This window comes from Platichthys flesus, chromosome 15, assembly GCF_949316205.1.
Source record: "Platichthys flesus chromosome 15, fPlaFle2.1, whole genome shotgun sequence".
Taxonomy (NCBI): Eukaryota; Metazoa; Chordata; class Actinopteri; order Pleuronectiformes; family Pleuronectidae; genus Platichthys; species Platichthys flesus.
The window spans coordinates 9,650,971-9,677,911 of NC_084959.1; the positions used below are offsets into that span (position 1 = coordinate 9,650,971).

General features: G+C 40.9%; 1 protein-coding gene across 9 annotated transcripts in view; it reads right to left on the reverse strand.

Annotated features, from left to right (window-relative positions):
- The window catches only part of rapgef6 (Rap guanine nucleotide exchange factor (GEF) 6), a 125,317-nt gene that overhangs the window by 36,665 nt on the left and 61,711 nt on the right, over positions 1–26,941 (reverse strand). For all 9 annotated transcript variants that reach the window (XM_062406031.1, XM_062406029.1, XM_062406030.1 and 6 more), the window contains 3 exons: positions 7,419–7,550; positions 1,354–1,534; positions 379–515 (listed from right to left, as the gene is read on the reverse strand). In XM_062406031.1, coding sequence (XP_062262015.1) covers positions 379–515; positions 1,354–1,534; positions 7,419–7,550 — 450 coding nt within the window. The remainder of the gene's footprint in view (positions 1–378; positions 516–1,353; positions 1,535–7,418; positions 7,551–26,941) is intronic.

Here is a 26,941-nt window from a genome sequence, read left to right on the forward strand (position 1 = left end):
ACCCTGTCTGTGCTGTAACCAAAAAGCCATGACAGGCCGCCCGTCTCTCAAGCATGTAACTTAATCAATTAGCCGTGTAGCAGTTTGAGTGATTGACGGGGCTTTCACTCTGCAGCGACTTTGCATAAGCCAGTATCTGTATCTGCAGCTTTGGATAGACTGGAAGATGGTGAGAAAATGTGCATTTGTAGAAATGGAAACAATAGATGTCAATACATAGAACATAAAACTATTGTAATATCTCATTTCTGGATAAAATACATTTTCTTTGAATAATTCCTAAACCCTTAAATTCATAACATCACTTTCAAAGATCTTAGAAATGTTTGGAATTTTTACAGTCACTTCTGTTGCTGTGTTTCACTTGTCCAATCATACCTCTTGTTTGTTGTGCAGTATGACCGTGCCAGCCTGCTCCACTACCTCAAACACCATGACGCTGCACAAGTCCCTCCGCACAGACATGGTCATGTTTGCGAAGGCGGGTAGCTGGTGCATGAACTCCAGCAGTTGCTCTGTTTGGTGCGAAAGGGGAGACGGGGAGACAAGAAAGACAGTGAAAAAGGTGAGTTATTGTGAAACAAGAAAAATACATATACAGTATACACACAGAATACATGCAACAGCAGGACTTTTTAAACAAACTGTAAATTTAAACACCTCTAACACCAAACGAGAAAAATAAAATAAAAAATGCAATTAAAACTGTGCTAAACTCTAGTAAACTTTATTAATGAAGATTAATGTATTGGTTTTTTAAAAGATTTGTGAGTTCAGGTGTAACTTGGGTCCTCCCCTCTTAACTCCTCTCCTTCCTCTGAATGAGCTGTGAATAGAACCAGCCAGTAGAGAAGGCCAGGCTCCCAGCAGGCACACAGCAGGCCAGGCCTTTACAAACCCTCAGCTCTCTGATGTGGTCACCTTCTCCTCCTGAACCCCACTGGGTCCCGCTAATGAGGCCGTCTCTCTGATTACTGCTTAAAAATACACCCTGAAGAGGCGGCGATGTTTAGAGACCACAGTGAGGGGTCTTTTTGCGAGTGGTGCATTTGTGTATCTTCCCTGCGTGTGCTTACAGAATGATAGATGGTATCTGTGCGCTCTCATGAACAAGGAGAATAATAATAGAAACCAAGTGTGCTTGTTTCTACCAAACAAAAACGTGACAAACATATTAATCGCTACTTTTTATTTCAGCTCAGTCAGTTTTAATCTAGTATTCATTTGTTGTTTTAAGAGCAAAAGAGGTGTCAAGCCTGTTCAAGCTAATTAAAACCTGCTTTACAGTATTCAAAGTTTTAATTGGACACAAAGGCAACAAAAGACTTATGTGCAGCGCAGCGTTAGACTGACCGATGTCATCATCGTTGCGGTCGGCCGGGTCTTTTTCCAGACACTCCCGGACGAGATCTCGACCCAAAAGAGTGTCGGAAGCTCTCTCCAGGTCCTCATCCTCCTCCTCCTCTTCCTCGCTGTCCACCGCAGCCTCTGGAAGTCCAGACAGGTCCACATCTCCCAGCTCGCTCTCAGTGGCCTGGAGAAAATACAATCGGGGAAGTAAGTAACAGAAGCAGGACAGAGGGAAGAACCCTATGAGGAATAGTGACTGATGGGAATGAAAATACTTGGGCCAAAAAAATATCGGCTTTTCAAGTAATCTCCATGAAAAACTGCATCTCATGGATTTTTGTATGGATTTAATGTTGGACTGGGTTTCATGTGCCTTAGGGCTTATTGACTCAAAAAGAACTATCTGCAGCATTAATGTGACCTAGAAACTAATACAGGAGTATTGTACCATGCATGACAAGATGGTACATAGTGTACCAGCTTGAACCATTGCTAGAGTAGACACTGGTGCAGAACGGCATCAAAACTAAGTTAACCATTTGCAATTATGTGCATGTAGAGTATGTGTAATTCTGTCATAAATATGGTCAGATCTTCATCTAATTTTCAACTGATAACAATTGAATAGGTCTGAGAAGTGTGGACTTTTGTGAGTTAGAGCCATATCTTGAGTTTGACAAATCACACAAGCCAAAGATCTCAGAAGATTTGCTATTAAGAATTTGCATAAAGCTGGAAAGTCTCAAGTAATATAAGATAAAATCTTTGTTATTTAATAAGAGGCAACGTCTATAAGTGTTTAAGATCCAACAATATCTACTCTTTTTAAGAGAACATCACAAAGATGATATCAAATTGTCGTTGTTGCTTCACAGATCAATTACATGTCTCCCCTTTATTTTATAGAGGATTGAGCCTGACACACAACACATGAAGAACATCCTTGTGATGAGCAGCTGTATCGGTGACCCTGAGCTAAAAGCCCAGAGACCAGGTCCCAAACCAGAGGTGAAAACAGGCAGATATTTACATCCAGCGGTAATAATTCAGATGCCACTTTATTTCCCCAAGTACAGGACAGACAGATGGTTGGCAGTAGTGTGGTTCTAAAAGGGAATAGGGGCTTTAAGGTCATTCAGGATTTGTACCATCAACCTAGAGGTGAAAAGAGGAGCTCTGCAGCGGTGATGGCAGAATTGCAGGCCATCTGTTAGCACCAGTATACAGCAATTATAAAGCAAAGCAAGGCCATATTTATACCTCTGTCTGTTTGCATTTATTTATTTCATTTATTTAATCCACTTTTATTAGTAAGCCAGACAGAGAATCTGTCTTACTCTCAAAAAACGTGTGAAAGCAAGAATACAAAGAATGTTAAGTTGTGAAGTCACGCACTGCGATATATCCTCAATGATTATTTTCACTCAGACAAAAAATAACAAATTTGCTACAGAATGCTGTTATATGTAGTTACATAGACATCATGTGTTGTTTCTAAGGGACAACTGGGAGATATGGACTGAACTCTGACTTTGACTGGTTTATGTCTTTTACTATAGGTCATACAGAAATGTTTCTCATATAATATTAAAGCTCTTTCCAACTCTTTATGTACCTTAACATAGTGTTATCAACAATAAAAAAACATGAGTGATTATAATAGTTCAGTAAAGTTACTTTAATATAAATTCTTCACCGAAGTTCACCAAGACCTTCAGAAAGTTTGGTTTAGATTAATTTCAGCACAAAAGTGTGATGATTTGACACTGAAGGACTCTACCTGGCTTTGCTGAGAATATAAAACCAGGATTTACTCCACAAACACAGAGGTTTTTATATATTTGTAAAGTAAATGTACCTACAGTTTGTTGGTAGTAAATTAGTTTGGAGTTTATTGGATTTGGGAAGTATTACTTGTTATGGCTGACAGGAACAAGTTCATTCTCTATCCTACACACAACAAGATGAACTCCCCAACAAACAAGGCAAATGAGCTCTCAGCTTCTTTGTAGAGTTGATACCTGGCCAAAAGGTTTTATAGGTTTCTCTGAGGGAGAAGGGATTAAGCTAATGGTCCATTCCAAGTTCAGGTACAGGTCTGCACAAAGGTTTTCATAAATTAGGGTGGAAAGGCAATTTAGCCGACTTTTAAAGCCACTAGCTACTCAGCTCTGTCCTCTTCTACACCAGATACGTTTAGTTTGGCCGGAGATGAGAAGAGGCAAGCCAAGACAAGTAAAAACATAATTCCCAGTTCAAATTAAGATTCAAACTCTGATTTTATTTTCTGTAAATTACAATGACCTGTAGAGATATAATGACGGAACTTTTGGGAGGAAGATGCTTGTGATTTTTGGACTGTTACTAAAAGCACAAACCAATAGCAGCACCTAGAGGAATCCAATGCAGGAATGAATACTCAATATTGGTAGACACTCAAACCACCCATTTCCTTTGCCTCGCAAGTTGTTCACCGGTGCGACACAATTGCAAGATCTACATGAACGTATTTCTGCTTAACCTTTTATTTATAGATTCTTCGTGGGAAATGATATCATGTATTCGCTGGGCCAAAAGTGGGCAGAGGAGACAAAGCCCCAAAGTGTCAGATAGAGGTTGTTGCATCCTTGCAGGAAAAAGGAGGCAAGTGGAGTGTGTGGGGAAAAAACAGTGGTGCAGTTACAGCAGCAAATACACAACCCTATAATCTCACTGTCCTTCACCACTTAGATATCTTTCAGGGCTTGTTCAAACCTCAGATCATTCAGAATGCAGGATGTGCCCTTTCAGTGCAATTCCCCTGCTCTCAGAACAAGTTTGAGCCAAGAGGACACATTGTCAAGATCACGGACAGGAAAACAAAAGACGACAGGAGTGGGTGATGAAATAAAGGAGGGAAAAGAAAGGAAAGGAACGCTTGATGTGGGAGGGATATGGAATAATATAAGAAGAGAGGGTGATTGACAGGAGGGGGTTGTAAAAGAGGGAAAGGGCAGAAAGGAGGAATATGAGAAGGGAGAACAGGAGGAGGGATAAAGGCAGAGTAAAGCAAACAACTATGGGTTAAGTCAAGGTGTGTGAGGGAGTGCACCACAAAAAAAAAAAATGCATTGACAAGTCAGGAGCACAGTGACTTGGGGGGGTCAGAACTTTAAGACAGCTGTAAACAAACATGGAGCCGGGTCAGCGACGAGCTGATGGGATCAGAGCAATGCGATAAATATCTAATCTGAGGATGAAGAGATCAGGTCTCCGTGTTAAATGTCTGACCCAGGCCGACCACACTGGCATCAATCCGAACCCTCGCAGACTGACGGAGGCAGGAGGCCGGGTTGTAGCAGACAGTACAAAGGGCAAGAGAAAAGGTGGCTATAATATCTGATTAATGCCGTTTTAGCCGACTTTCAACTGAATGCAAAGGTGACTTGACTTATGCACTGTGTAATTAATCAGGCTCCTGCACTTTACTTTTGAGCTAACAAGTTTTTAATTCCCAGTCCCTTATCTCATCTAACTACAACCGGCTGAAACCAATGACACAAGGATTTTCTTTAGGCACTAAATAGAATAATTGCTTTCGTTATTTACAACAGGACCTTAAGAGGCTTCATGCAGGTAAAACAAAAGAAAAGGGGCATACTCGGCGTTTGTGCTCATGCAGCTTCCTGTAAAAAGGGTCAACATGTGGGCGGAGGGAATGGACATTTAGACAAATGGCTGCTGCAAATGATTTATCTCGGCCGACTGACCACTGCAGCCGAGGAAATTACACCTGGAATGTGATGTGTGGAGGAAGCAGGAGTAAACTCTGTGGCAGAAGAGTAGGAACGGGACTAAAGTCTGAACAGAGGACAACCGCAAAATTCAACAATACCTTTAAAGTTGTTCCAACCTTGACTGAAATTGCAAGTGTCTGTCATTATCCGACGAAATTGAAAAACTCTGTCTCAGCACCCGACAATGATTCGAAGTGAATTCAGCAAATGCTTCAAAATGTCTGTTTTTATCTATATTCTCTGTTAATTTGTCAAGTTTTTAATACAGTCGAACGTGTGGTTTGTTAAATCATGTAAATGAGCAACATAATCATACAATCAATTTCTAAAAAAACAACACGAGTTGATTGGCACAGTGGTGTGTGGGTGGTTTTTCACACCCTCTCACCCAATTTGCAGACATTAGCACTGTTATCAGCCTCACTAAAACAAATCCACTCATTAGTTTTGTGGCCGGCAGTGCCCATTGATCACAGCAACTCATTAACTTGTAACAAACTCATTAGTAGTTTGTTGCTGAAAGACCTCACAGGTTCCACTGATGAATGCTAACGAGCATGTATACAGAATATGACACGAGGCCTGTGTGGAGGAGCACAAAAACTGAAATATTGCAATTGAAGCCGAGAGGTTAAATCCAAAACGTCCTGGATTTATAACAATTTTCTGAGTGAAGATGAGAAACCAGCAGATCTGGGGGATTAAAATCCTGTAACAGTCATCTTCTATTTGATGTGTTCATTTTTTGCGGCGATCGAGGTATTTACGATCAAGAGAGGCAATTATTTCTGAAGCACAGTGAGTTTTTTGAAATATCACAAATACAGGTGAGGCTGATACAGGAGGAGAGCAGAAAACCTCTAACGTGATGGCCAACTGGCTCAAGGACAAACTTTCAATCCTCTTTAGATTTGGGCAGACTTCTTGAATTATATTTATATTGAAAAAGAGAGCAGAGGCTTATATAGGACAGTATGGACCTACAGTATATGGTCAAACATTCCTATAAAGCCCATACTCAAGTCTAAATGAAGTGTTTAATTGTAACACTTCACTTTGTGGACACAGGGTCACGTATTCATTAGTTGTTCATGTCATTTGTTATAAACATTTATTTCCTTTCCATCTTCCTCTTCCTAGGTTTACTTATCTATAGCGTTCCTAATCAGGTGCTCTTATCTTTCATTATTTCATGTTAAAACCAATAAAGATTGGTCATCATGATGTTCTGCATCATGATGAACGATTCCAATAAATGCAGCCATAGAATAATCGTCCTAGTTTGCCGACATTAAAAGCAACTTACACTATGGGAGGACAGGGTTGGAGCATGAACAATAAGGAACCAGATTTGGACAAATTCATGACTTTAATGTTTTCAATGCTTTCTCAAACTTAGGGAATGTCTTTGCTTGTTTTAGGTTAACTAGATAACTGACTTATTTGTTGCTGCATAGAACCCAAAGAACCAGACTGAGCAGAAAACCTGCAGAAAGCTCGTTACAAACTCAGCGGCTCTGGTGATGTTACAGCTTCTATACCTGTAGCACACTTATAGCGGAAAGGTTATGTTCATCTCCTGCATGTGACCTTTATCCTGCAGCAGGAAGTAAAGAGGGAGACGCATCACCGGGATGCACGACCGATGCTCAATAATTAGCGAGGGAGGGAGGTGGGCTGACAGATGAGTGACAGTGAGACAGACGGAATTGGAGCAAGTCAAGCTGCGGGAGAATCAAACATCAGACAGACGCTTTTGCCAGAGACCAGATGTTGTCACAGTGTGGTGGTGGAAGAGTTACAGTAGACTGGGGTTTGACATTGGATTGGACAGGCTTCCTTATTTTGTAGTATGTAATGTAATAAGAGTGGCAAGGAAGATTAAAAATTATTTTCGATGTGTCAAAAACTTTGTATTTCTCTGTCAAACCAAGACGATTTTACAAAAAAACTATTTATGAGGCAAGATGTAGCCAAATGAAGCCCGACACCTCTACAACATTCATTTGATCAATGTTTGACATTGTACCAATACAATCAACTTCCTGGGAGAAGATGCCACCTCCACATATGTGACACAGAGAGAAAGAACTATAGAAAAGAAACTCACAGCAAACTTGAAAAACATAAGCTGGAGGTTAAATCATCATATAACTATGATTCATATAAATATTCTATTCGATATTAAATATTTTAAATACGATAAAATTAAGATATGAGATGGATAAAACAACCAATACAAATTCTAAAAAGCTAAAACAGTTTAATCATGATATTAGGTTTGGATCATACCTGATAAATATCTGATAGACTGCTGCTCCCCGAGTCGCTGGCTATGCTGCATCCTGATTGGCTGGGAGGCATGTGCATCACCTGCTGGTGGGCGTGGTCTGTCAGGTGCATCTTATTGAGGTCAGCAGGAAGCTGTTCAGACAGACAGGAAGTGGCAGAGAGACAGAAGATGAGTTACATAAAGGTAAATACAAGTTCAACAGAGGCAAACATACAGTGTGCTTCGACACACACACCAGCTTTTTTTCTAGGCGTGAAAGCCAGAGCTGGTTTCAGATGTCATACTTGGAGATGATTAAAATGAAGTTGCTGTAGGTGAAGAGACTTCAGCTGAAATGACTCAAAATGAAAGTTGTCAGTGAGGTTTCAGTACTTGTTTTTAACTGTGCTAGATGACAACTCACAGTCACACACACCACCATTAACATGTGTAATCATGTCACACAACTTTCCATCATCCTATTAACAAAACGATCTACAGAACCACTAGATGATTGACGTGTGATTCTAGACAAATAATTCAGGCTTCCTCAATTTTGTCAGTAATTTGTCTCAACAAATTATTTAATTCTATCTCAAGATAGATTTACATGTGTAAAAGAAATTCCAAATACAAGACACAGTACACTTGAAATAATAGTACTATATTAATAGTACAAATCCCACAAGTTCCTCCCTGAAAAAGAGAGATTCAAAAACACCAAACAAAAGTCAATCAAAAGTCAAGTCCAGTCTTCAAAATGTATCAAATTCAAAACAAAAATTATAATACCTCAATTTGTCACTACTGTCAAACAATAAAATGTTTGGTCTACTGCAACTGTGTAGGATAGATGTGAATCAAAGGACAACTAAAGGATAACAACGGTTCCCAATCCGAACAGTCCTTTTTTATAAAAAAGGATATTTCTTTTGAAGCAATATTTTTTTCCTGAGGCAGCTTTACAAATGTAGTTCTGCTCTGCTGTTTTGCTGGACCAGTTTGGATCGGGGCAGAGAGGATGTTCTCCTGCGACACCGAGCAAACAAACAGCACACCTCCATCCCCACATCACACAGCACCGGCAGTCCACAAATATTCATGTACATAAAAACACTGTCGCCAACACATGCAATGCTGCCGCGAGCCACGACTGAAGCATGGAAACTAGCTGAGGCAGCGAGGAACCACGGAGCCAACATGCAATATTAAAGAGGTCAAGTCTGGGGGAGTTGTCCCCTCACTGCTCTCTTCTAATGGGCCCGCATGGCTCTCCGACCCCCAGGGAAACAATGTGTTGTGGGGTGAAGTTCAAGAAGTTCAGTGGCTTGTTCTTAATGTGTGGCTTCTTCAAGGGGAACCACTGTAATGTATTCATGTACACTGGATTTACACAATATCAGGGATTTTTAGGTTGTGTATCCACAATAATTGTTTACTATTAGTTACCCCTGATATACCAAAGACAGAAAACATAATCTAATGAAGATTCTTATGCGTTTTTCAATCCGTGGTCAGCTTTGTTGTCGTGATTTTCATGGATGAGGATGTGTTTAAATGTAGCTGTTTGTTGTTAATATAAGTTTTTATCTGTCATTATTATTATCGGTAATTTGTAACATATTACTATTGACAAGTTTTTGCAATTTGGTTGTGTAACAATAAATTAGAGGTCATAATTTGGCAGCAGCTAAAGGCAATCTGATCAAATAAACCACAAACGTCCTTTATTTACAATATTTTTGTTGGGACCATTCATTAAATTATTTTTATAGTCCGGGACAACCTCATGTCCTAGATTTGAGTCAATTTGTACATGTCCACCTCCTTCTCCGAGCCAGTAATGAGAGAAAGCACACAACATAATGTGTTAAACACTGTGGTGAAGCAATAGCAATTTTGGGTTTGATTTCGAATGAAACCATTTATTCTTTAGTTATGTTATAAGCTGCCATAAAATGTGTATATCTGATATTGTGCCCCTAATACCCCCTTCTTCTTTCAAAATGTCCTAGACTAACCCTTACACCCACACGCACACACCCACACACAAGTAAATCTAAGCTGTGACTGAAGAAGTATTTAAGTGAAATCCATTAGTACGGGCACGGCTGTGTAATGCATTGTGTTTCTTTTATCGAACCGCAAGCAACGCCTCATCCTGACTGTTGGTTTTATTGACTAAATGACTCACCATCGCATATTTAAACAAGTAGAATTCCATACTGTCATTCCTGCAGCTTCCTGGTGACCAACACTGTTCACTGCTAATTTGTTGTGTTGGCATGTGAATATAGAGAGAGAGAGAGAGAGAGAAAGCGCGACCCTGGGACGGAGAGTGATTGCTAATTTTATCATGGGTAAATACTTATTGATTTTGGCGTGATAGAGCACTTATCCAAGCCATTGATGATGAAGCTCCCACCCTGCATCCATTTAACACATTCACCAGAGTCCACATAGAGACGGAAACTAATGGGAGGTGCAGGGAAACATTCATGAAAAACATAACCAAAACACACATGAAGAGGATACTGAAAAAAAACTTGAATTTGTTTTTAACAGTCTCCAGTTGTTCAAAAATATGATTTTAGTACAAAATCCAATTTTTGTGTGAATGTACCTCAGCCACAGTTCATTAGAGAAACTCTTCTTAAAAACTATTAAATACACCTTAGATATATATAGTCTATATTGCTATGGGTTAAGGACGAGCCATTTAGCAGTGAGGTTTGACAAAAGTGTCAAGCTGTTGGAGTAGACAAACAAATGTCACCTCTGGATCTGGTTCCTCCCTATATTGGACAACCCTGAATGAAAAACATTTATGATTATAGATGCATAGCTCCTGTAAAATATGTTTCAAGGAGATGAGTTCAAGGCTAGAGATGCAGGGTTCCACCCAAATATGACAAGGTTATGGTAAGTTCAATGTGTGATTGTGTTTTGGAGGTCACACCAGAATGAAATATGGTGATGACAAATGGAGGGGTTTCATGAGGGAAGGGGTAAGTCGGGTGAGGGAAGTGAATAATTGCGGTGTTCTCTTGGCCCCTATTCACACCACAGACTTAATCCTGCTCTAATCCCCCCTTTCCCTCTCCCAGTGGGCCGAGCCAAGGGGAGGCGGAGGGGCCGGACTGGGTCTCCCATACTCCTCATGCATTAAGAATGAGAGTTAGCAGATTAAATATGAATGTGCACAGTTCCTTCAGCTGCACAAGTCTATCATGTCAATGAGCCGCCACAATCATGGATGAATCAAGCTGCCAGTAAACGTCAATGTCACAGTCAAACACACTGAGCTTTCACAACACTGGTCACTTACAGAGTGCGATTTAACTCCAGAGAAATCAATCTACCGTCTCTCATAATACGCATGTGAGCCCAAATAATTTGCAGCAGCCAACAGGGATAAGAATCCATGACGAAAGAAGCCCAGAGATCATAATTATATCACCTAGTTAGGCAGCTTATGAATAATTGGTTAATGTCACAGACAAAGGACACAGCCGGGGCGGGCAATTCAGTGTGACATGATTTATAGAGATAATTATTTTTGCAATAACACTATAAACAATTCAGTGTGACACGAGTTAAAGAGATAATTATTTTTGCAATAACAAACAATAACATTCAAATGGCTGCTGTCTCAACTTTAGAACAACATTCTTCTTTCTGACGACCAACTTACATTTCTAAAATGGTACATTCCCTTCAAAAATGCCACAAAAAGACATGTCGACTGTGTGATATGCGTTATATGGGTAAAAAAGACAAACATCATTTGATAATCGGTGCCTGAGAGGTGAGACCTGCCTGTACTTCTGTTCTGGAGAAGATCACTCATTTCTTTTAAACCACAGATTACTTACTATAGCTGGTTTTGCAGAAATCTACTAAAACCATCAGTTTTTTTTGGTCAAGTCGATGTCACTGGTGCATGTTGTTGTTTTCCCGTTTTCAAAAACAGTGACACACAGATAGAGAAGAGAATGCGCTGTGAACTATGTGGCCAATGGCATCTTGAGTCTACGTCTGGTGAATCAGACTGAAAGCAACACACAGCAGTCAAAACAAATTAAGGCCATATCTTCTCTTTCCGTCTTCTATAAAACCAACCTCTGTTTCACTCATTGCATCCAATTGTAATAATGACATTAACTAGCTGTGGGCCTGAGTGCTCTCTCTCAACTATTTACCCCGTGATAAAAGAAGCTATAAAGACTGACCATTTGGCCGCACAGACAAAAGACTGAGTTTCCTAAAAATAAAAACATTTTAGTACTGGGATGATCTTTATTAGATTGGAGGTGAATGTGTGCAGAGGTTTTAGGAAATGTACAATAATTCAATGTCCTTGCCTGTAAAGCATGATATTTTGGAATTAGTTGGTTAGGGGATCCAGAGGGGGGCCACACCACTGAAGCACACGAGGATGGAGGTGAAAGGCACGGTCCAATATCAGTTTTAAGAGATGGCATTCAATGACAACATGGCAAGAAACACCAGGGAGTTTACTAGACCACTGCCAGTCAGAGAGAAAGAGAAACATACAGATCTAGATAGGAACAGAGAGAGAGCTGCTTATAGAAGAGGATACAGTGACACTGATGGAGTGTGACGAGGATAAAAAAGATCCACGAGCACACATTCACCACGACACAAAATTTAGAGATATACACAAGCAGAGGGGAAAGACAGACAACACTTCATTAAGATGAATAATAAAGGGGACAAATGGCTAAGCCAAGTAATTAGAGAAAATGCGGTATGAATGAATTCCGATGAGGATAGTAATTAAGCAAGGCTCAACGAACACTAAGTATTAAAAGACAAAGTTGTTGGATTTGCCAAGAAATAACAAAATGAGAGAATAGAAGAGAAAAGGGGATTGTTCAATTGTACAGTAAAGGATGCGCAATAGTGTGTGACAGAGTCTGCAATTTTCTGTCCGATCCGCACTAAGCCCTAGAGAAATCAACCGAGCCCAACAGGCTTTCAGTTTAACAAACAGTTTGTCTGAACCCTGTATTCCTGGGTGGGATATCCAAATTCTAATCTCTGACAGTAATTGGCATTTACATGTCCTTTCGTTAACAAATCCCGGGTGATATAAAAACTGTAAATGAAAAAGAACTGGTGGCTGTGTAAACAAATGTTAAAACATTAGGAAGGAAAGCCATCCCTGGTTGAACACTAAATGAACCAACTGAAAACATACAGAAAAGAATAATTGTGCTATAAAACTATAAAAGGATTATAGGAACTCTAGGGTCATTAATCCCTCATAAAAAATAATGAAAATGTGCTGGGAACAATAGCGAAATCCTATTCTAGAACAGCTTTGCACTACTCATAACCCACAGCTGAATACATAGGCATGGCATTGGATAGTGAGGTCACATGTGGGGGTATCAGACATGTACAAGCTCAGCCTGTAGATGTTAGCAGTGACATAGTGGCAAGGAAAACAACATCATCTCATTTGTGAAATACTATAATGTCCATGCAAGCCAAACCCACAGTGACTCGCATAAGTTATCGGTCTCATCATCACCATCATCTAGAAACTAAGAGGTGACAAGTTAAAGTGTAAGAGCCAGGTTCTTCCCCATATAGATTCAGTGCATAGTAACTCAGAAAGCAGGAGGCCTTGGCTGTTAACGTCTGTCTTTGCTCCTAACAGCTGTCAGTATGTGTTGAGTTGGATCCCAGGCCACATTATTACCCCAGAATCCACAACGCAGACGGCAGCAGTTCACCTCACAAAGAGACAATGTCGCCACTGTCTCACAGCAGCATCAATTATCAATCTTTCCTTTGAAGCCATTCTTAACTTGATGTCTGAGTGAATTTGGGCTGGTTTTCTCTGCTCCCTGAGCTGCACAGTCTCTTGCGTTGCCTCTCTTTGACCCATCTCATCCATGCCTTCATTGTCTTGCACTCTGCCCAATTCCACTTTAGCCTCCATGTTTGTTATAATGTTCTCTACTCGTGCATTTGCCAAGCCAAGCTCGACTCCGTTACTGGTTGGTCCACAGACGACTGGATAAAGATACAGTGCAGGGAGACAGATGGAGATGGGAGGAAAATAAAGTGACCTGATGTGAATATGAGCGAGAGAGATGGAGAGCGTGAGTCAAAAGGAAAGAGCGTAAGAGGAGACGGTGAGGAAGGCAAAGTGCAGCCTTTGATTGAGACAGGAGTGTGTGTGTGTTTGCATATGTGTGCACAAGCACAAAAGTAGAAGAGTAGCAGAGGGGGAGGCAGAGCATATAATTGAGATAGGACTAACGGTAAGGGGTGAAAGAGAGGGAACAGGTGAAGAAAAGATGTCTGAAATGCTCTCTGTAGAGAGAGAGAGAGAGAGAGAGAGAGAGAGAGAGAGAGAGAGAGAGAGAGAGAGAGAGAGAGAGAGAGAGAGAGAGAGAGTGAGAGACGGCACCAGCTGGGGCAAGGAGAGATGTAATGAATTGAAGTTGGAATTGGAGGTGACAACTGCAAAAGCAGACATGCTACAGAGAAAGAGAGGAAGAGAGGAGAGGGGGAGGGGGGAGAGAGAGTCAGAGAAGGTGAGATTAGCAAGGGACGATATGAAGAGAGGAACACTGCAATGTGGTAAAGCAGAGGCGATGGCATGATGAACAAAGGATTGTATCTCAATTTACATTTCTATTTCAATTTAATCTACTTTATTGGCACACATGCTAACTATGGAATATAAATGCTTAATAAAATATGCCTTGCTTTGGGACTCGCATTAAACATATTGTGCTGTTAGTTGTACTGCAGTGCTGACTTATTCCACAAGGGTTTGAATTAGTGTGTCTACAGAGAGGGAAAGAAAGTCTTGGAATTACTGGTTGAAATTTGATTTCTTTACATTGAATGAAACTAAGTTAATTAGAAAAATAAATTTGTCATTTTGGTAACTTAAAATGTTTAAGTTACCAAAGTTAGGGGTTAGGGGTTGTCTATTGGATATTTTATTTGGGATAAATTATGAACTGATTTCAATTCTTGAGTTTATCCTAAACAATATATCACTTTAATTTACTGATTGGATTTCTATTTGCCACTTACTGTCTGAAGTCAAAATGTATAATATGGAAGCCTGAGTTAGAAACCTGAGGATGTGAAGCTTGATTGATGTGGGAATTGACCAGGCACAGACTGTAATGAAAGATGCAATCAGGTTGCTTTGTGAGAAATTTAGGATCCAGGGGACGATTTTGGGGGCGGGACTTGGCAAGAAAAAACAAGATTCTTTGCTGCTTTGATTTTCACCATTGTTTTTCAAACAATTGTAAAGGATTTGCATGACTACAATTCTGGAGTGCACCTTTAAGAATTGACTTGCTTTCCACAGAGAGAAAAACAGCATTTTAACCTCAAGGAGAGATTATATTTAAGGAAAAATCACCAAGCAGCAACTCACACATTACTGAAGAGGAACAATGCTGCTTCTATTATTGTTGCAAAAATAAAAGCTTTTTAATCATCACACATGAATCAGCTTCAAAGCTCAAAAAGTATTTGGAAGGGAGAATGAGACGCTTGGAAGCTGAGAGTGGGACAGTTTGAAAGAAAAATCGTCCCTCTTTATATCCAGTACAAAACAAGGATTCTGCCTAGCAACATATTTCCAAGAAAATGTCCCCTTAAACAAATTTTTATTTGAGTTATGAAAAAACTACACTCTAATTGGCAGGTGCCGGTTTGGGAAGTGCAAGGTTCAACAGCCATTGGTTGGCAAGTTTTTCAGCCAGGATAGAATCTGGCTGGCAGGCGTCTACCGCGAATAAAGAGCCATTAGTTGGCAGTTTTCACACTTTACTGTGCCAGTATTGTGACAGACGGGGATGCTGAATGGCACTGTCTACCACTGCCAAAGGCCTGGGACTTCTGCCCCACTTGTCTGAGAGTGGTGACGGACAGAGAGATGTAGCGAGGGAGACACAGGGTGGAGAGGAAGAGAAGACAAACAAAGCAAGTAAATAGAAATGAAAGTAGAAAGGGTAAAGAGAAGGAGAGTGTGTGTTGTAATGTATAACCAAATACAGGGATTAACCCAAACAATGGACTGCTTGGAAATGAAACATTCAGAGATCACTATCCTGAATCATCTTTATTATTCTACTACCTTTGCCGAGGAGGTTATGCTTTTACTGCTGTCAATTTGTAGGATTCTTGCTTGGTTAATGTGTGAGCAGGTTTACCAAAAAATGCCTCAAGAAACTATCACGAAACTTGCTGAAAGGAATGCGAAATGAGCTAAGAAAGAATCCATAAGAGTTTGTCCTCGGCTGAGGTATGTGCTCTACCGAGTACCATTCTATTTGGAAAATGAACTGAGGGTGTATATTTCCACTGGAAGAGGGTTGAAATAACCTTGAGTGTTACGTAGGAGTCAGTAGTAAGCAAGTCACAGGTAAGTTTCAATACTTGGTTATGATGTCCTGAGTGAAGTTGAGCCAATCAAGTCATGTAATCAGTTATAAGTGAAGTCCAAACTTAGTATTTCAAGTCCCTAACAAGCCATCCGTTGTGTGTCTGCTGGTGTGCGCAGGCATAATAATCTGCCTTCATCATCATCCTGCAACAAAATATACTTTGATTCTTAATATCATCCTGACAAATGACATAATGTTTGAATTAGTAATAACAACAATGGATATTTAAGCCCCCCTCTCATGATCAACGTAAACTCCCACCACTTGGATTTATTGGATTTAGTAATTGGCTGCCTGCTCATTCATGTCAGACAGACTTTACCAGCCTTTCATTCTTCAGACGGCTTGCGCATTGAAGAAGCCAATTAGCCCGGGTCAGAACCCCAGCAGAGTTAAGTGTTCTTCTGTGGAAGACTGACGGTATTACAGCCAGGCTTCAGTGGAAATTCCTGATGATGTTGATGGTCTTTGTGTGGTTCAACTGGATCTTTCTGAAAGGAATATGCCGCATATCTCTGCCCTCCTCTAATTGCTTTAACACCTGCAGGGCCAGGACATTCTCAGGGTAAACAAAGGAAGTATGGGGAGTTTAAACTTTGTTAGAATAAAACAAATAGTTTTTAATCAAGTTTACATGTTTAAATATTTAATGGATTGTCTGATGTTGCAAATATAATCCATCATTTCCTCCAGCTGAGTTGATTATATGTTTTTTCATTCAGCCTTTTCTTTGCCATCCGTCTTCGCTCTCGCTCATTCATCTTTTTTGCTCCCAACATCATAATTCATCTTTTTGCTCTGGGTAAACTGCAAGGAAACATATTGGTGGTCTGATGAAGGATCTATAGTTGATTTTGATGTGATTGATTTAAAGTTATACGTTAAAAGACTGGTCTTTAGAAAAGTTAAATGAGGGCATGTGTGGTTTCTCAAAGTGAACTTGTGTTCCATTCGTGTGTGTGTGTGTGTGTGTGTGTGTGTGTGTGTGTTCAGGAAGCTGAAAGGCGTCTCTGTCTGGGCCCCTGAGGAAGGTGGGCCATGGCAAGGTCTGCCGGATACAGAAGGAAGGGCTAAACACTTGGCTTTAATACTGACACAAATGTATTCATGTGCACACACACACACGCACGCACAAACGTGCACACCCACATACCTTCTGGCTCCCCTCTGTTAACAGATGCTTCCTGCCCAGTAGCCCGATCAACACAACTTCACATACACACACATGCAGCGGGTCCCTGGCACCCCTGTAGGTTGACCTGGGGCCGGGTGGTTGGGTGGCCCCACCCTGCCGTTCTGTTCTCCTGCTGTGTTTTTGTTAATGTTGGACCCTGTTCCACTCATCTGACCCACTCACCCCAGTCCAGACAGAGCTGAGAATAAAATCTGCACCAATGGCAGGACAGGAAATTAACTTTGTGTGCCCACACTGACCTCACCATAGTCCTGAGCTCACACATTTATCAGACATTTCGTTAGTATCCTGACAAAATCTACACTTCGACAATATAAGGAAATCAGAGCAACTTCTACATATGAGCGGAAATGTGCTACGGTCTGAATTCACAATCATTTGTCTTGTAAAGAAGTATATGTGCTATGCTGCTACCAATATTTCTCAACATGATGCAGATACATGTCTGCTTGAATATTCAGGGTGATGCTATAATATCTGAAAGCAGATATTTCCAATTAACCTTTAGTTTGTGTAACTCTGCAAACTGCAAAAATTCAAAAAATATAGTTATAAGCCAATAAATTCAAACAATGAAGGGAACAGCTCCTTCCTGCCTGATCCCATTTGCTTTCCTGCAGGAACACCACAAAGCTTCAAACACACACGCTCTGTCTGTCTTCTTTATTTTCTCAATTCACAAACAGCTGCAGAGATATCACCCATCCATCCCCATCTCATATTTAGAAATGAAAATGATCCTTAAGACTCTCTGGTGCAGGCAGAGGAGGGGGTGTCGATCAATAGCAGTGAGATAATGGGAGAAGGTGAAATTGGGGGATGGGGGCCATGGTTGGTTTAAATATCATCAGATGTGTAAGTGTGTGTGTGTGTGTGTGTGTCTGTAAGCGAGTGCTTTCTTTCTATAGTTGTGACGGCCAATCTTGGTATAGATCCATCACTGAAGGTTAAGACTTGAGGAATTGCATTTTTTAGGGTAACTGTTAGAATTAGGATAGGAATACGGGAAGAGTCAGTGTTAGGTATTTACTTGTGATGGTTAGGGTAAGGGGCTAGGGAATAGAGAGACGTTCATATGTGTGTGAGTTTGTGTATTTTTTCATTCGCTACCTTTGGGGACAAATAACACACTTAGTGGGGACAGATTATCCAATAAGGGGAAAATAAACTGTGTCCCCTGTTTGGAAAAAGCAGATTTGTGGGTGAGTGGTTAAGTATAGGTTTAAAGTCATTGTTCAGGAAATTGTTGAAAGTCAATGTGTCATCCCCCAAAGGTGACCTATGACATGTGTGTGCAAGTGTGTTTGTGTGCACACGAACGGCAGTGTGTGTCTCCACATGAGCAGCCTGACCCTCAGTCCATTTATTCCAGTAAATGTTGCTTGGGCATGTTTAATGCGTACAGGGCCTGAATGAGTGGGCCCTTCACTCTTAAATTTCAGCCTATCATACATAATGGACAGTTATTACTCCGATCAGGAGACTGCACTGATGCTTTTATATCACTGCACCCATTGAAACCACCAAACAGTGCTGCTGTGTTATACTATGCCCAAAAGCTGAAGTGTGGTAATCTACCTTGCAAGCAAATGCCAGTTGAGTGAAGTGAACTTTGTCGGCACCAGACAATCTGACAGGAATTGATGCTCTGATACGATTTAAGGAATTGCATTTTTTAGGAATTTATACTGGGCGAAAATTGGAATGATTTCAGATGACATCAAAGAATTGTAGCAAACATGTTTCCTGGAAATATGTGAAATAGAAATGTAAAAGAAAAATATTGTAGACTGTGTGCTTTTGAGCAATTCACACTTATCCTGCTTTTATCTCGTAGTTGTTTATCAAAATGCAAAGATGCTTTTTACGGTCAATTTAACACAATTATTGTTCTACGCATGATGTCTCAGTTTTATTTTTCAAGATATTTCCTTCCAAACTTACAAAGGGACTTAATTGTGTGTAACAACTGAACGTGGAAATGAAAAAAAGAAAAACACAACAATGTGTTTTTGTTTAGAGCTGAATCGTAATGTATGACTTATGGGGGGGGGGGGGGGGGTGGGCATGGTCTGGCCTAATGCAGCTCATATCGATCTTTATCGCCCCTACTTCCTGTGCACTTGATATCCTAGACCTCCCTCGGCATGCTAAAAGCCCTTTCTCTTGCTTTCACTAATGTTGCCTTTCAGTCAGAGGCAACAATAGTGTTGCCCACAACTCCACCCCCCATATCTCTGGCCTCTGAGGCCATATTACCTTGACACCCTGTGTGACTGCTATCAGTTCATCAATCAGCCTGTCTGAGGGCCTGAGGTCAGAGCAAATCTGCCAAGGCCAATGTGAAGGGCCTGTGGCATTACATCACCTGGCAAAGGTCATCCTCTTAGTGCACGAAAGAGTGGTTATATCAACATATTATGGTACCAGGGGAGCCACGGTGCAACTATCTAATATTCCTTTAATGGCGTCTGCAGTTTCCATCTGCTGATCTGATGATACTGAAGATGACAAAGTTCATTTTGTGATGGACGACTTCTCTTAAGACAACCTGTTAACTGCAGCAAAGATTGTAAATAAGGTGTACGTTTTTTATATATATTTTTTTTTTCTGGTACAACTTTACATTTATTTAAAAAACAAAAACAAACTCAGTCTCATAAACCAGCTTTTTTAAAAGTGGTTCATTTGCATACTATGAGTTGTTTTGATCTGCATTTGTGAAATATATATAATTAATATACCTTAAACCCTTCAATTACAACATAAAACAATGCATATAAAGAATTGGAATAAGCATGTATGTACATGGAAAAGTCTTTCCAACCATTAACAAACAAATGCAACCACATACATGCTTGATACTTTCACTCTATTGATTTCACTAGATTGCCAAAAATGAGCTCATTCAATCTTTATATTACAATCAGTATCGTAATTATTTGAGGTGTTATCCTGACTTTTAACATGTAGCAAGGCGAGCAGGACCTGGGCATGAAGCCACGGCACAGATAAAAGGGGTCAATAGACTGTACCAAAGAATAATTAATTCCCTTATTTCAAATCAATAGCGGTTCAACAGTTTAATGTAGCTATCTATCCCTGTGATGATGAATGGTTGGCCAGTATCTGGTGCTTGGACTGCATTTGGCTGTTTTGATAGGTGAAGTGAAGAGCTTTATATTTTTGTCTGCTTGAAAATGTCTACTGTCATTCAAACTGTACTTTATACCCTCAGAAATGACTTGTCAAATGAGCCTTAACGTAAGTGGTAGGATCGAGTATGACTACACACTGTGTTTTAATTTGGATTACCTTGAGACACTTGTTTAAATCAGCCTGTCACTTTGCCCACCTGTCCGACCCGCCATGCCTCGCCTTGCCCTTCCTGCCCTGGCACTGAATCCATCATCCCACTGTAGCTCTCCCCTACCAATGATTCCCAGCTCCATTACTATTCAACACAGCGTGGGTCCATGCACACTGATTATGCCAATGTTCAGCAAGGTCCATTGATCCCTAAGGGGAAGCAGAGGCAGCAGCCTGGATCAACCCGGGTCTTTACCAGCTGCAGTCAGCCAGGGGACTCTGCAGCCCGGAGAGGGGAATTTCTAAAACTAGTTTCAGTCTCGTTCCGTTTCAATAAAAATTCTACCTCTTCATTTCAAATGAAAGCTAATGTGTTTAGAAATGAGTGATTATGGGAAAATAATAACATCTGTGATTTATGGAATTTCCCTTGAGCAGAGCAGAAAGTAGTAGCAGTTTCTTAAAAGACAATATAAACAGGCAATTTTCTACTGACCAACAGCAAAAAACCTAGTTTGATGATGTCATGAAACAGTGTGGGACCATTTGCGCTTTACCCGAAGATCTTCGACAACAAAATGTAGAGGAAACGTCCGCGAACAATCATGATCCATAACGAGGGACCAACACAAACAGTGGAAGGAAAGCAAGACTTACTGGCTAATTGGCTAGCAGTGTGTTGTTCCTTCTACACACATTGTTTGCCCCGGAAGTTGCAGCAGACACAGACAAGGCCACATGGGTAAAGCAGATATGACGCAATTAAAAGGCGACCAAAACGAAACATCCAGTTACCCGAAACAGATCTACCTGGAAGGATAATACGTCATAGGTGGCGTTGGGTTCAGAGGCGGAGAGCAAAGGCTGGGTATGTGGAGCTGCAGATGGTTTTAGAGGGAGCTGGTTTGATTTATAAGACATGAAGCAGCAGTTGAGCGAGGGTAGAGCCCAGCAGGGCAGCAACAACAGCAGCAGCAGCAGCATCAGCCTGGCACCAACAACAACACATGCCCCATTATTGGTGTTTAAATAATAGATGGGGAAGGAGAGAGGAGAGACTATGCCAAGGAGATGTAGTAGAGATGTAGTAGTGAATGGAAGGGGCCTTGCCTAAAAACAGACTAGATGAGCAAGGAAAGAGGAAAGACAGCAGGAAGTCCTCACTAGAAAAACAGAGGGGCGAGAGCAAAAGATATAAATAAGGATTGAGGAAGCTTGGCGGTAGAGAACAGGTCCTGTGTAGGCAGCTGGAGGGGTCAGAGAGTTCAGTGGCAGAACATTTTGACATGTCTTCCAGCAGCGGGAGGACGCAAGGTTCTGCCGGGATGAGCAGGACATGATTTAAAGGGACAGTTCCCCCACTAACAACACAATAAAACAATGATGATGTGAGCTACAAGTTAAAAGCCTCTTAAAGACGTCAGCTGACTGCTTTCTCAAGACGAGACAGTCTTTCTTCCCTTTTCAAATCCTCTGTTGTTTATTGGAGACGAAAATAAATCTAGACCTTGTAACTGCCCTACCCCCCCTGAGAAAAAGAAGCTCCACTGGTCCCACAGAGCGGTTCCACTGGCCTACATTACACTGTCTGTCATCTGAAGCCACATTTCCAACCTCAGAGTCAATATTTCAATAACTGCACAATGATGTCAGAAATTAGAAGTACAGCATGCTGTTTGGTGAGAGCTGTAGTGTGGAACAAAGGAGACTGAACGGTAAAATAAACAGTTTTTTTCCCCCTAGCAGCTCAGTCTACATGGTTCCGCTCTAAATCTGCTTTCAAACATTTTCCTGAAATGTTCTGGAGGGGCTGTGTGTGAGAACACAAAAGACTGAGTCAGTTGCTCCAGACATTTTTTCAGAAAGTTTCCGAGCGCCTGAGTAAAATATCCATAAAATGGCTAAGGGAGCTCATGTGAGAATACAGCAGGAATACGTCCAGAAATTCACAGAGTTGGTCTAATGATGATGTTACAAGTGACGGACATGGAAATGGAAAAATCCAAATATAGGTGGCATACAAGTAGAAGATGTCGAACCAGAAAACAAAGACAAAACAAAATTCAGAGCTAATGGATGATGAAAACGTCAAAATATGTCATGTTCTACCTCCTGCATGCTCTACCAAGGTGTCACCCCTCCCCTGAATGCTGAGGAAAATTTTCAGTTGCTGTGAATGGACAATCTCCTGCGCCATTATTGATATGTAAAGGGAAAGTCTGTGGCAAACAAGGCTGTAGCAGATACTGAAGTAAGAAGAAGTCTTACTCCTATTTCATCAGTAGGTACTGAACCACATTTGCTGGAGGGATTGGGCACAGTCCCTCGAAGAACCCATACAGTTTTGTTGCATATCCAGTAATTTGTTTTATCACTTTGCTGAGGGAATATCTCAGCAAAGTGATAATGTATGTTCAGACTTCATGGAGAATTGTGCTCCACTGAGAGGCTTTCTTGTTTAAGATGAATCCAACATCACTGCAGTGAATAATATCACCAATCATCGCAAGCTCAGACCAGTCGAAAGTAAAGAGACCAACTTCTAGAGAAAATAATTGGCTGCTATTCTGAGAGTGCAGTCAATGATAAAACGGTGAAAACCTCTCATGGAATAAAAATCACTGCTGCACAGGCCACTCAGGTTTTTTCTTTTTACTTTTCATTTGCTTCCCTTAAACACTCAAAGTTTGCTCCTCGTCTATCTTCCTCTCCTCACCCTCCATACCTCATGAGCCCTGTGAATGACTTCACTAAACCTTTCCAGAGGATTTAAATCCCTTTGCAGGCCACCCTGACTCTCTCAGTCTTCCAATCTGCTCCTCCTCCCTCTAACCTCACTGCAGTGGTTTTAATTGCTACAGTACCTCCAGACAGCACATGTTACCTAATAGGAGGAAAAGGGAAACTTCATTAACCTTTGGAAAAGGTGGGCTCATCACTGACGCCGACCAATTAACGACAGACGTCAAACAGGCCGTGCTTGATGAAACCTCGTGACTGGGAGATAAATTAGATACTGGAGTCATAAAGCACAGATGGAGCAGTAATAACACACAGAGACAATACGTCATGTTAAGAAAAGCAGAGACTAAGAAGCTTTGTGGAAACCGGAGCTCTAACATTGAATCAATGCCTACCATGGCATTATTGATATAAATATGTCATAAAACAAAAACCCAATTCATGGATGATTAAGATTTAACATTTTACAAACTGAAAAATGTTCTGCTGCTCTGAATTCCAGTAACTAGACTGGAAATAGCCTGCAACAAATGTGTTCATATATGTGTCAGCTGATAATACAGCAAGAAACGTTGATACAAGCATGTCAAAGATAGATATTAGGGCCATTTTCAAACTACTGTATGTCTTCAGTACTTCGTAGCGCTGATACTTTTACTTGATTGACAAAGGATTAATTAGCATCTACTTTATTAACTGATTAAAGTAATTTTGAAGCAAAACTATGAAACAATCTCTGAGAGTGTGTGAGAAAATGTTACTATTGCCATTTGGTTTACATGATAAATGTGACATTGAATTAATAGATTAATGGTTCTGGATTGGTATTTAGACTAAACAAGCTCCTCTATATTAACAAATTAAGTTGGGTATTAACAGGCGCTTTTTTCAGACTGATCAAAGAGATTAATAAAAAAAGACAAAAAAAAATGCATCCTTCAAAAAAATACAAAAAAAAGTCAATATATACACAAGTTTAAGTAATTGTATAATAAATTATACGATTTTTCTACACTCACAAATATCGATATCAGTACAATCCGAAGAAAATCTAGTCTCTGCGAAGTATAGTCAGGTCCTATTTGTGAAAGAAAACTTGTGCCATTCATCCCTTGCACACAGTGAGAGATTTATGAATAACATACATACACAAGAGCTGGAGCGAAATGAATACAAGTAATAAGGTGTTTGAGTTCTTTGACCTTGTGTGTTACAGATTAAATGTGTTATCTAGTACTGAACATCATCTCTCTTTAACTCCTTAATCTCCAGAGACCTAATTATTGCTTATCCTACTGAAAGCATGCGTGTGTGCACATACACATAGACAGAGACATAATGAAGACAAACATCTTGTAGGCTTTCAAGACCCAGACAGATGCTCCCTCAGAGACACACACATTGGGATCAATCTGACTGGCATTTCACTGGGACAAGCTGGGTTCCTGGCGACGGTTTAAAAAAAAAATCCTTCCTTCCTTTTGTTTGATCATTGGAAAATAGAATAAACAAAAAAACAAGAATCCATAAAAGACAAGAACACGTTTTAGAACAGTTGATGCTTCACTTGCATCATCATGATGCACAGCAGAGGCTGAGCCAACTCAGACGGATATTCAGGGCAACTAGGTCATTGAACTGTTAATTATACACAAGGCAACATCATTACCAGTCCCTTACTGACTACTGGGGGGAAACAGACAGATTACACAGTCACTGCTAGCTTTGATCAATTTCATATACTAATATTTCTATATAGACTTGTATGGTATAAACTGTGCCACCTTCTTCCTAACTTTGATCCCATCATTTCTGACCTTACCCCAAATACAATACTATCAACAAAAGTAAAATAAGAAAACGATTTAAAATAAATATCTATAGCCAAAACGGCATGTGGCTTCCAAATGTCCTTTTTGGAAAAGCATCAAATCCTTCAGAGAGTACAGAGCGATCTTGTTGCAGCTGTTATGAATAATAAAACATTGGTGCAAAGCCCAAAAAGCAACCCGTATCTTCATTATATCAACGTTGAGTATGAATATGTAAACTACTCTGACACAAGACTATGCAGGTGATATCTTTAGTTTTGAAATGTATCCTCTTACAGTTTTTAGGACTGGACACAGATTGGGCATTGGACCAGCAGTAGTGGATATCACAGTTTTTCTAGGATAAGAATCATTTGAAAGAGGCGAAGCAAAGCGTGCATATGATTCTAAACGGACACAAAAAATATATATACGTCATATGCATACATTTTATACCACTCTCTTTTTCTCAGTAACACACACTTACACGCGCAGACACACACACACATACAGTCGGCAGCATCCTAAGCCAGAGGCACTGGCCAGAAAAGGGATTACGACATCGCTTACTTTGGAGGACCACGGCTGCAAGCAGTTGGCATAGCAACGGACCAGGAAAGCCATTTCCACGGGAGGGAGGTTGCCAGCGAGGGGAAGTTTCCCCTCGTTCACCAAAAGATGAAGAAAAAAAAGGAGCAAAAGCGGAGGAAGGCAAAGGATGATGCCTGTAAGAGAATTGTCCAGAGGCGGATTCTTTAAAAATCCTCAGTGTTGCTTAGACAGGAACAGGCAGAATAAAGCTAGATGATGTCACTTCAGCAGGAGAAATAAAGTCAAGGCAGATCCATTCATTTGAAGGCTTTCCCTTTAAAGCATTCAAAGGAACTGCAACAGGGAAGCTTGAAACACTCCTAGCAAACCTTGAATACTGCGACGCTGTACAATATTCAAAATTAATCCCAAAGGAGGAAAAAAAAAGATCCAATTTAAAATCCAAGTTAAGTAGATTAAGTTCAAAGTTAGATGCAGAAACTCATTGTGTCATCTTCTTCTCTATTCACTTTCCTTCCTCAAAGAAGCACGGGTTTCCCCTCTTCACCAAATGAGCCAGTTCTGGGTAAAAAAAGACGCTTGTCCGTGCATCTGCAGCCCCCTGGGAAGAAGCCTCTCACCTGGTTGGAAGTCATGCAAACAATCACCTCTCACTTCCCCTAAAAGCCTGTATCGTTTGTCTGCAGCCCTGCTCTGCTCACTCACTCACTGTCTGCGTCTGTCATACTCCTTTCTCTGTCTCTTTGCAAACTCTTTATCTGTCTACGGAGCTCCAGCGGTGCGCACCGTCCATTATTGAAGATCCCGCTCCCGTAGAACCCCGGCTTCAAGCTCTCGTCCCCCCGGTTAATGCTCACACCTCGCGCCAGCACTGCTCCTCCCCTCTCCCACTCGTGGAGAGAGAAACCAGTGTGGATGGTATGCTGCTCTGTAGAGAGCCAGCCGCTAATGGGAGACGGAGGAGAGAGTGAGGGAGGGAGGGAGGGAGGAGAATCCAGCTGAAAAAGAATGACATCACCTGTGCAGCCGGAGAGAGGGAGAGGGAAAGGGAGAGAGAGAGCGGATGGGAGGTGGTGTGGATGAAGCAAGAGCAAGCAGGGGGAAACTGCATTAGATGGATTGGCTTCTGGGCAGATGTGGACGAGAGAGAGAGAGAGAGAGAGAGATAGAGAGAATGGGAAAGACGAAGATAGAGAGGAAAGAGAGGGAGCATCTCTATTGATCTGCTGGTAACATAAAGCTGAGTGTATTGAGGCCCCCCCCCCTGCTCTTTGTGAGTGTGCCGCATAAATTACAAAATAAAAAAAAGAGGTGGGGGAGCATAAATCAGAAAGCTTCTATCAGATGCAAGGACAGACGGTGGCAGTGTGTTTTTTTTTGCAAATGTGAACATGACAATAGCATGAGCCGATAATGGGTCCCCCTCCCCCAAAAAAAAGCCCCCTGCGTCTGGGGGATTTGCGATGCAAGTGGGCAGG